General features: G+C 34.9%; 3 protein-coding genes across 4 annotated transcripts; 2 read left to right on the top strand and 1 right to left on the bottom strand.

Annotated features, from left to right (window-relative positions):
- Positions 1–245: 245 nt before the first annotated feature.
- Positions 246–2,182, top strand: LOC112763731 (uncharacterized mitochondrial protein AtMg00810-like). The gene is made up of 2 exons (XM_025809327.1): positions 246–801; positions 2,136–2,182. Exons 1-2 carry the CDS (start codon positions 246–248, stop codon positions 2,180–2,182), a joined length of 603 nt encoding a protein of 200 aa, XP_025665112.1.
- A 279-nt stretch (positions 2,183–2,461) lies between these two features.
- On the top strand, positions 2,462–6,928 carry LOC112766135 (protein NRT1/ PTR FAMILY 4.5). The gene is made up of 6 exons (XM_025812002.3): positions 2,462–2,689; positions 2,766–2,844; positions 2,949–3,166; positions 5,119–5,568; positions 5,656–5,780; positions 5,910–6,928. The coding sequence occupies exons 1-6, from the start codon at positions 2,687–2,689 to the stop codon at positions 6,745–6,747; spliced, it is 1,713 nt and encodes a 570-aa protein (XP_025667787.1). The 5' UTR covers positions 2,462–2,686; the 3' UTR covers positions 6,748–6,928.
- Positions 6,929–8,008: 1,080 nt separating this feature from the next.
- On the bottom strand, positions 8,009–10,694 carry LOC112766136 (thylakoidal processing peptidase 1, chloroplastic). Of its 2 annotated transcripts, none has more exons than XR_011875607.1 (6): positions 9,585–10,694; positions 9,368–9,436; positions 9,183–9,251; positions 8,999–9,085; positions 8,714–8,904; positions 8,009–8,588 (listed from the first exon to the last, which is right to left on the bottom strand). XR_011875607.1 is itself a non-coding variant. In XM_025812003.3 (6 exons), exons 1-6 carry the CDS (start codon positions 10,275–10,277, stop codon positions 8,462–8,464), a joined length of 1,113 nt encoding a protein of 370 aa, XP_025667788.1. In that variant the 5' UTR covers positions 10,278–10,638; the 3' UTR covers positions 8,009–8,461. The 2 variants fall into 2 exon arrangements, 1 of the variants encoding a protein (XP_025667788.1); XM_025812003.3 differs by having other exon boundaries at positions 8,837–8,904; positions 9,585–10,638.
- Between the last annotated feature and the right edge of the window lie 449 nt (positions 10,695–11,143).

Raw genomic sequence — 11,143 nt, 5'->3', positions numbered from 1 at the left:
AGGATGTACGCAAGAGTATGGTATTGATTATGAAGAGACTTTTGCTCTTGTTACTCATCTCACATCTGTTCGCACTCTCCTTGCCATTGTTGTGGTTATAAAATGGTCTCTCAGTCAGATAAATGTGAAGAATGTATTTCTTAAGGGAGATTTAAAAAAGAAGGTCTATATGAAACCACCCCCGAAATATTCTTGTCCTTCTAGCAAAGTCTATCTCATTCGTAAAGTACTTTATGGTCTTAAGCATGTTTCTCGTGAATGATTTGAAAAGTTCAGCACTACTATATGCAATCTTTGATTTTACTTGCAGCTCTCATGAGAATGCTCTCTTTATTCATAAAAGTGAACGTGGGGTTGTTCTTCTACTTTTGTATGTTGATGACATGATCATTAGCGGAGACGATGTTGATGGTATCTCTGATCTTAAAGCATCCTTTCACCACACTTTTGCGATGAAAGATCTTGATTTTCTCAATTATTTTTTTGGTCTTAATGTCATTTTCTCAGATGACGACATCTATCTCTCTCAAGTTAAGTATGCTTCTGATCTTTTTGTTCGAGCCAAAATTACAGATAGTCACACTGAATCTACTCCTCTTGAACCTAATGTTCGGTTTACTCTTATCGATGGCACTATTTTAGATAATCCTACTCTTTATCGACAGTTAGTTGGAGGTCTTGTCTACTTGACTGTCACACGACTAGACGTTGCCTATCCAATTCATGTTCTTAGCCAGTCCTTGTCAGCTCCTTGTACTACTCACTATGCTGCAGTCCTTCACATTCTTTGCTACATCAAAGGTACTATGTTTCATAGTCTTTACTTTTTTGTCCACTCATCCTTAATCCTTTAGGCGTACTCTGATGCTGATTGGGCTAGTGAACCCACTTATCGTCATTCTATTATTAGTTATTATTTGTTTCTTGATGACTCTCTCATTTTCTAGCAAACTAAGAAACAAACGTTCACTGTTCGATTAAGCATTGAAATTGAATACCGTGCTCTCGCTAACACCACTGCTGAGGTTATCTCGATTCGTTGGCTTCTCGAATACTTGGGTGTCCTTCAATAATCCCCAATTGATGTTTATTGTGATAGTTGTAGTGCTGTTTAGAATTTTCATAATGATATTTTTCATGAACGCACCAAACACATTAAGATTGATTGTCATTTTGTTCGGCAACTTCTCCTTATCATCCTACTCGTTTTCGGACTCTAGTGTCCAAACTCAAGATAGTATCTTTAGCTCTCACTCTAGTTCGAGAGGGATGTTAGAGTATAATTAGAATTAATTAGTATCAATTATAATTATTTAGCATATCTATATATTTATTATAGGATATTATGTTTTTATAGTTTTGATTCTTCTAACATCTATACATAGCCTTATATATTGTATCATTTCTGAACTCACTAAATAATATATGAACTATGCTATGTGTACGCCAAAATTAGCTACTAGTATAAAATACATGTTGGAATATAAATATACATTGAAAATAAATTAAACCATATATGTATTTATACACAAATATATTTGTGGTTGATTTTAATGTTTGATTTTAATGTATAAATAACATTTTTTATTTTGATGTACAAATATATTTATAATTTCTAAATCTGATTGTTAGCTTCTCCCACGTAAACCAAAAGTCTGTGAGTTGATTTTGATATATTACGAAGAATAGAGAATAGAAAAAATCTAGAGGGCAGCATTTTTATTGAAATTTGGTCAGTACTTAACCATAAAAAAAAATGAGTAATCCTAGACTATTAAATGTTATCTCACATTATAAAAAATATTAATGATGACTAATTGATGGCTACACATCACAAATTCTGTTGGCCCTAGCACTCTTAGTAGGAATAAGTTGTGCTGTGTTAATGTGCGATATACTCATTATTCATTTGTCAAACGTTTTTTTATTAGTGCAAATGTATTTTGGTCGCTATGATCATCATGCATCTTCAAACCGCCTATTTATATTGTATTATATATGAATTATGAAAACGTGCGTGCAAATTAAAACAACTTTATTTATCAATATATTATGTAAATTTATTTTCCCTCCGATGAGTATGTGAAGCTATGACTTGTATGTAAGCTCTGTTAATATTCATTTTACTGTTGCAGCCAGCAGCGGTTATTATGAATTAACCATCCTCTTAAGGTTAATATAAGGAATAATGATCTTTGATTAGTTCATATTGAACAATGTAATAGTATGTATAGGTTCATCAGCTTTAGGATTAGTCATGGTTATTTGTGAGAGCCGTATGCATAGTGACATATACTCAACAGCACATGCATGAATGAATTAATTAGGTAGTTTAGAGATGCCAATTAATCCCAAGTTAAGCTGTATCAGCATGCAATAATTTGTTCTTGTTAGAAACGAATGATTAAGTCAACTTAATACAAGGACATATATATATAGTTAAACTTAGCTTACAAAATTCAACGTGACCAATATTATTTTTCTAATGCCATGTTGTTGGATTGTTTTGCTATGCTTTATTATTTAATTTAAACCTCACAATTAGGAAACTTGGAACCAATAATCTATTCAAAGTATCAAATGACCAGTAACTACTCCTTCTTATATATAAATTCAATTCATATGTGATTGAACTGTAAAAGTGCCACAAGAAGAAGCGGGTTCTGCTTAGAAAGAACAAGAAACGATGGTAATCTTTGATGTTTTATTTCAGTTTTACATGAGCCAGGAATTTGAATGTTCCTAAAACATATATTACTCAACAGGGAATCTGCAGAGATATGGTGGGTACCCAACAAGGGCTACGAAGGAAAGGAGGAAACAGAGCTGCACTTTTTGTATACGGTAACTAATTAACAGCATAGCTAGCTTCCTTCCAAATCAGTATTATATTATGTTTAGTTTGTTGTGTTTTTATTTGAAGTTTGTAATTATATTGGTGCATGCAGCTATGGAAGGACTAGAGAACATGGCGTTCGTTGCCAATGCGGTGAGCCTAGTAACATATTTCTTTGGCTTCATGAACTTCAGCTTAACAAAATCTGCCACAACCTTGACCAACTTCATGGGAACTGCATTCTTGCTATCTCTAGTTGGAGGATTCATCAGTGATACATGTCTGTCTAGGTTCAAAACATGTGTTATCTTTGCATCCATGGAATTGCTGGTGAGTACAACAACTACATAGCATCATGATTACAGCTATCATTATTCATTGAGGAAATAATCAATCAAGTGCTAATTAATAAGGAAGAATTTTGAAACAAAAATGGATATTATAATAAGTATATAGTCCTCAATTATTGAAGTATATCACCAGCCTCATCGCCAACAACCATCGCAAGAATAGTCTTGAGTTAGATATAAATAAATATCTTCTTCGCAAGAGTAGCTCAATTTGCAGTGTAAGATGGCGACACCAAAATGCATCCATTATTATTATAATGATGATGATGATGATAATAATAATAATAATAATATTAATTTTTCTGAGGTCAACATCGTCCCTTGCCTTTAGTCAAAACTTGCTAAAATTGGCAAGAATTTTTTCTTTAATTTCAATCCATCCATATTATATCTACTTATCTAGGAAATTCATTACCCTTTCATAAAAAAACAAAATAATAATTTCTACCGCAAATATTTAAAATACTAACAAAATTTTTTATTAAAAAAGAAAAAGTATAGGTAGACAATGGGAATACTAAACTGTGAATAATGGATATGTCGGATGTTGAATTTAATAGGTATGTAGATGATTATGTTCATTATTTTTAATTGGATGGTTATTTCTTTTTATTCGATTTACTCATGTACAGTTAACAATGACTGCATGTTTAATTTACTAGGTGTACAGATAGTTATTCTCATGTTAATGTTTAAGAAGTAATTTGAGAAGTGGAGTGTTTTTTTTACTTTATTGAGTCAATTATAGAGCGCATTATTCACATTATTTACAAAAGTCATTGTCTTTCTAGCAAAACCCATTAAAAAACAAAACTAATCTTTTACCCAAAAAAATAAATTTCTTACGACAAAAATACCAAAACTTTATTTTTTTTAACTTTTTAAACAAAATTAACCAAAATTCTCAAATTATCCCTATTCTTCACCTTTAAACTCACGCCACCACCGTTTCTTTAATTTCACTCCATCCGTGTCGTATCTACTTACTTAGGAAATTCATTACCCTTTTATGAGTAAAATAATCATGTTAAGCTTTCAAACATATATCAATCAAGCATCAATTTAAAATGAATTTAATTCGTATGTGTTCTAATCTACCTAGACTCCAACTGAGGTATAGCACAGAGATATCGCAAGTGCTATGAGAACTCATCGAATATTCTTCAATATCGCGAGGTGGCTACCTGCCAAAAATACTCAATGCTCAAGTTAGTGTTTATCCGAGTAGTGTTTTAGGAAATTTGGAAAAGGATTGTTTTATTCATACCTCTCTATCTTCCTTGCTCATCTGATTTTTTAATTACTCGGACAATATATCCATTTCAACTATGTAATTATTACAAAATAATTTGTCTTTAATCAGCATATAATATAATTTATTGTAACCAACTTCAAAAAAAAGTTCATTGTGTTATAGGTCATTTCTTGATGTTAATTTGAGCTACTACATCAGAAGGATCATATGCATAAAAAAATTTCGATAATACTAAGAAGACAAAAAACAATATGTCCAAATAGTCTAAATTTATCTTATTTAGTATATATTTATTGTATAGTGTATTAAATAAAATAAAAGGATAAGATATATTTTTTGTCTCTGAAATTTGTTAAAAAATTTAAAAATACCCGTATTTAACGCAAATAAAAAATTTTTAGAACAAAATTGAAACAAAATAAAATTTAGTAATATTTTTGAAATTTTTAATAAACTAGGACAAAAAGTATACTTTACTCAAACAAAAAATAGTACGTTTTAGCAGTTTTTAGCTAATATTTTTCTATTATCAAACATTTCCAAAAATTTTATACCAACACAATCAAATGAATTATCACAACAAAACAAGTGTTTGACTTAACCACTACTTGAAAAGTAACATTAACATAAGCTTCTGATTAATAACTTTTAACATAAACTAGTTGATGTAATTGCAGGGATATGGTCTGCTTACAGCTCAAGCACACTTCCAGCAGCTAAGACCAATATCTTGCAAGAATGGAGCAGCATCACAGATGAGTCATTGTGATGCTGCCACAGATGGACAGGTTGCAATACTCTACACTGGGCTCTACCTTATTGCATTGGGAACTGGTGGTGTTAAGGCAGCATTGCCAGCATTAGGTGCAGACCAGTTTGATGAGAAGGACCCTAAAGAGGCTCCTCAAATGTCAAGCTTCTTCAACTGGTTCTTGTTTAGCCTAACCATAGGAGCCATTGTTGGTGTTACTTTCATTGTTTGGGTCAGTACCAACCAAGGATGGGCTTGGAGTTTTACTATTTGCACTATTGCAGTCTTGTTTGCAATCATATTCATATGCATGGGCAGGTCTTTATATAGAAACAATGCCCCAAAGGGAAGTAGCCCTCTAGTTCGAATCATTCAGGTAAACAACAATAACAACAATAACCATTCATCATGAATTTTTGTAATAATACATTGGAATTGGACTCATGTTTTGTTGAACTACCAGGTTCTTGTAGTAGCCTTGAGAAACAGAAAAGTTCAGATTCCAGAGAATGCAGAAGAACTGCATGAAATTCATGAAAAAGAAAGAGTGGACAATCATGAAATCATTAAAAGGACAAACCAATTCAGGTTATAAAATTATGGACTAACAAATCTGAATTCTCTTATGCTTCATTATTTAATATGACTAGTAGTAACTTTCTATTAGAAACATCATCTTTTTCCTTATCAGACCTTATGTGAAAATTGAATTTCCAGATTCTTGGACCGCGCGGCGGTTGTCACAAACAATGATGGACCATGGAATCTGTGTACAGTGACACAAGTAGAGGAAACAAAAATCCTAATCAGAATGCTACCAATAATACTCAGCACAATATTCATGAACACGTGTTTGGCACAGCTTCAAACCTTTAGCATACAACAAGCCAACACCATGGACACCAACCTCCATGGCTTCAAAGTGCCAGGTCCCTCAATCCCAGTCATCCCTTTGTTGTTTATGTTCGTCCTAATCCCTTTATACGACCGCATCTTCGTCCCACTGGCACGAAGATTCACAGGGATCCCCACAGGGATCACACACCTTCAGAGGATTGGAATTGGATTGGTTCTGTCAGCTATTTCCATGGCAGTGGCTGGTTTCGTTGAAACACGCCGCAAATCAGTGGCCGTACAACACAACATGGTAGATAGCACAGAGGCTCTTCCAATGAGTGTGTTCTGGATTGGTTTCCAATATGGCATTTTTGGAGCTGCAGACATGTTTACTATCATAGGTCTTCTGGAGTTCTTCTATGCAGAGAGTTCAGCTGGAATGAAATCTTTAAGCACTGCAATAGCTTGGTGTTCTGTGGCATTTGGTTACTTCACAAGCACAGTGGTGGTTGAGGTGGTTAACAAAGTCAGTGGAGGGTGGCTTGCAAGTAATAACTTGAACAGAGACAACCTTAATTACTTCTATTGGCTATTGGCTGTGATGAGTGTTCTCAACTTTGTGTTTTACTTAGTTTGTGCTTCTTGGTATAAGTACAAAGCAGTAGAAGACAAGCACCGTGATTCAAAAGATAATGCTCTTGAAATGGTTAATGCGTAGGCCTGCACGCTCTTCACTCTTCACTGTAATTTATAAATTATATGCTGCTGTTAATTCTTATAAGAAGCTAGGTAAACTGTATAACAAGGAAATTGTTATTATTAATAACTGAAAATAATGATTGTAGTTGGCTTTTGTGCTATGGTTCCTATTAAGACAGCAATGACTATTGGTTCCCAAATTCATTCCTGGATCATCATCAAGCAATCATACTGCAAGTTAAATAAAGTAATATAAGAAGCAACCCTTGCATATAGCAAGTGCAGCATGTTAATGAAGGGCGTAATATTAATGTCCATCAGTTATTTTTCAAAGTTCCGCAGTAACGAATATGAAGGATCCTATGACCCAGAACAAGAAGGCTTCTCAGTTCTCAATTGTTTTTCCTTCCAGCAAATTTAAGCGCTGTTTCTGGCAGCAACTCAACTGCGTCCTACCACATAACTTGAGGCATGCAAGTTGATTGCTGAAAGAGCAAAAACATAACTCTTCATCGTGCTAAACATAGTACTTCCATTCATTAATTAGCTGCTAATCATGATATGACTGAGAGTTGATGTCATGAATTGTCGATTCCCATATGTTTGAAATCTTAAAAAGTTAGAAGTTATACTTTGTTCATGATTATTGTCTTTCTTTTCTTTATTTCTTTCTCTACTTTCTTTTCTTTTTAATTTTACACTTGGTTCGAGCAAGGTCTTTTAACTGTAACTGTAAAGGCAAGCCTATTCTTACCAGACAAGAGTTATATTTGATTTTTAAGTTTTCTTTTTTTTTTCCGAAAAGAAATCAACACCAAAAAGTAGAACTTATGACAAACTAGGAAAATAAACAAAAGAACAAATAAGGAACAAACTAAAATATTCAACACCTAATCTATACAATATCATGTACTCTATTAAGAATTAAAATAGAAATCAGAATGATCAAAGCAGAAACAGAAGAATTTCAACAGGAAGGGGACGTAACAAGATTTCAAGAACAATCAATATAACTAAAATTAATACACGAACAAATGATTAATCATAATGCCCATTGCCCAATGGGGGACTTTTTACCCTCCCTGATCCACAATGCCTGTAATAGGGGTTGAGGTTGACCAAAACAATAAACTAACCCACCCTTGCCGGAATTGGGTTGAGGGGATGATAAATCTGCTTTGATCAAGTTTATCAATCAAAGCTCATTTATAGGCCAATGAAAAATCATGTTCAGACAAACAAGGATAAATGCCAACCAACCATAAACCATGCTCAGACAATTGCACAAATGACCGAATGACATCAATTCGGATTGAGAGGAGGATGTTTGATCATGGAATTTAGAGGGAAATACTTGGTTCCATGTCAAAGCATTCCTCGAGTTTCCAGCATTCAAATAACTTACATGAGGAACACAAAATAAAATCAATCATCATTCATCTTTCATTTTACTTTTCACCGTGGACCTTTTGGCAAGGAGCAAAATATTGCAGCCTACCACTAAATGAATAAGACATTCATCATTATTGGGTCATTGACAAATTCACGTCAATGAATAAGATTCATCAGAAACTATATTCACGATGAGCAGGCTCCTGCTCATCTCAGAGAAGTGTTGAACACCGATGACAGCTCACTCCCGACTAAAACAGGAGCAGCGATCAATTCAGAAGAAATGGACCTATGTATCTGGAACCACCTTTCATCATCATAGGAAGGCAGCAGGAATCATGTCAGGAAATTGCCACAGCCTTGTTTCCAGATGTGAGTTTATGATGTGCATCAATGTCAGATACTTTGGATGGAGGCCAGTACCTAAACATGGATCTACCAACAATGCTCTCAAGAGGGAGTGGACCCCTGATATTAAAAAAAACCAGTAAATATGATCAGTAAAGCGTCAAGATTCAAGAATCGTTATATCTATAAATATATAATAGTAAGTTATACATAATAAAAATTGTGAACTCTGGTAGCATGTTTACATAAAGCCAGATATTTGAGAAGAACGGCATCAACAATCAGATGAAAATGTGTTGTCCCCCTAAAGCAGCATACTCTCCAATGGAACAACAAACAAAAGTCAGTTACAAAGAGATTGAAGTTACCAGTTATGTGAGTCAAAGCTGTTATTACGATTATCTCCCAACACAAAAACATATCCTTCTGGCACAACCTGCAGCAAAATAAAAAACAAAAACATTAACCATGCTGTAGTTCCACAATCAATTGACAGAAATATTATTCCCATGGCAAATACAAAACATTACCGTTAATTCCATTTCATAAGCAAGAGGCTCTAAAATGAATTCCTCTTCTTCAGCAACACCATTCACAAGTAATTTACCATCTCGAACCTGACAAAAGAAAACCACAACACGCATACAATGTAAGATATTATCGGATAAATGCTTTGTAATCTGATAAACTAATTACTCAGAACATAGAACTTACTTCAACAGTGTCTCCAGCCTTAGCTACAACCCTTTTTATAAACACGTCAGAGGAAGAGAAACCAAATTCCTACACAACATAAAACCAAACGATAAACATCATCATTGATTAACAACTCAACTGCATAATGCAATTCTTAAAAAGCTCCAAATTCTAAAAGCAACTGAAGGAGTTGGTTCACTTACTTGTAAAACAGGAGGTGCCTTAAAAATCACTATATCTGAAACGTTAGGCTTTCTAAAGAAGAAAGAAAACTGCAACACCATTAACCGAAAAAGGGGAACAATTAAATATATATATAAAAAAAATGGAAACAACAAACAAGACCAAAATCCACAAAAATTAAATTAAATTACTGAGAAATTAAACATTTCTTCTTGTCAAGGTGAAAGTAAAACCAACCTTTTCGGCCATAATGCGATCACCGACTTCGAGGGTTGGGTACATAGAGGAAGAGGGAATAGACCTAGGTTCAGCCAGGAAGGACTTGAAGAGCAAGCTAACGGTGACGGCGGTGAACGCGGCCTTCGCATCCTCGGAACACACGTTCAACACCCGCGAGAGCCACCTGCTCTTCCCAGCTTCAACGGCGGAGACAGCGCTAGCGGCCACCTCCTCCGAACACAGCGTTCCGCCCTTATCGACCTCCCAGCTTGTGGTGGTGGGATTAGGGACGGATTCGTTACACGGAAGCCACTTAGAACCCTGCAAGAAAGGTATGATGGAAGAGGTCTTGAAGGGCGAAATACCGAAAATACCCACGGAAGCCGACGATGAACCAGAAACTCCGACCGTTGACTTCATCATGGAGATCAAGCCCAAGACGATCGGGTTGCTGCAGTTATCGCCGAAAATCTCTCCGGCGAGGGTGGTGTAGGCGCAAGGATTGCGTGGCTTCGGCCGCCGGAGATGATCGGAATGGAAGCTTCGGACACCGGCGGTGGGATCTCGGTCATGTTTTGGGCTAACTCCGAAGAGGCGAGAATGGATCCAGCATTCTTGGAGGCAGCGGGAATTGGATATGCGGGAGGTGGCGGTGGAGACAAGGTTGTGGGCGACATAGCCGGAGAAGGAGAAGGTTACGCGGATAGCCATAAAGACGAAATAGTAGAGGTTGAGGAAGAAGATTAGGTACACTGTGATTTGGGGGAGAACGATTGGGGAGGGACGAAACCCTAGCAAGCGATGAAAGCCATTTCTTTCGAAGGAACTAGTAAAGGGAGTGCAGAAGAGGTGAATTGAAGGGTGTGGTGGAACTCAGGGGAGTGAATCGCCGGCGATAACACTCCCACGGCGTTAACAGAATTAGGGAGTCACGGGGGGGGGGGGGGGAGAGAGAGAGAGAGAGAGAGAGAGAGTGTGTGAGAATGGAAATGGTTGAAAGTCAAAAATAAGACTGAGAGAGGATTATAGGTTTGTTTTATTTTGGGTTTATATATACGGCGGCTACCCTCGGTGTACCTGCACTTTCCCTCGTCATAATCATAAATTGATATAAATTGATAAATTCATACTCATCAATAGAATACTATTGTGAAATTAACTACTACTAATAAAACATTAAGACAGTGTCAAATTATGTTCTATTTCTATTTATTTTGCATATATAAATTTGTTTAATGAAAATTATGCTTAAAATAAAACACAAACCATCTAATATATTCTCATAAAATAAAAGAATTTCATATAAAGTTGACTGTTATAAATTTATGATAAAAAATTTATGTAGTACTCATAAATCTTATTTGTGGAATAATATTGTTACTTATTATTTTTATAAACGGTACATAAATATAATTATCTATTAAAGCATGAATAGTATATAATAATATATAAAAAAGTAATTATTTTAATAAAGACATTTTTATGTGAAAATATTATGAATAGATACAAATTTAAAAAGAAATAAAAGAGACATTTATCCTCACAAACATCTTAAAAGAATTAAAATTATAGATAAA

The sequence above is a fragment of the Arachis hypogaea genome, chromosome 17, assembly GCF_003086295.3.
Source record: "Arachis hypogaea cultivar Tifrunner chromosome 17, arahy.Tifrunner.gnm2.J5K5, whole genome shotgun sequence".
NCBI classification, from domain to species: Eukaryota; Viridiplantae; Streptophyta; class Magnoliopsida; order Fabales; family Fabaceae; genus Arachis; species Arachis hypogaea.
Note: the sequence above shows the minus strand (reverse complement) of the source record. Positions and strands in the feature narration are given on the sequence as shown.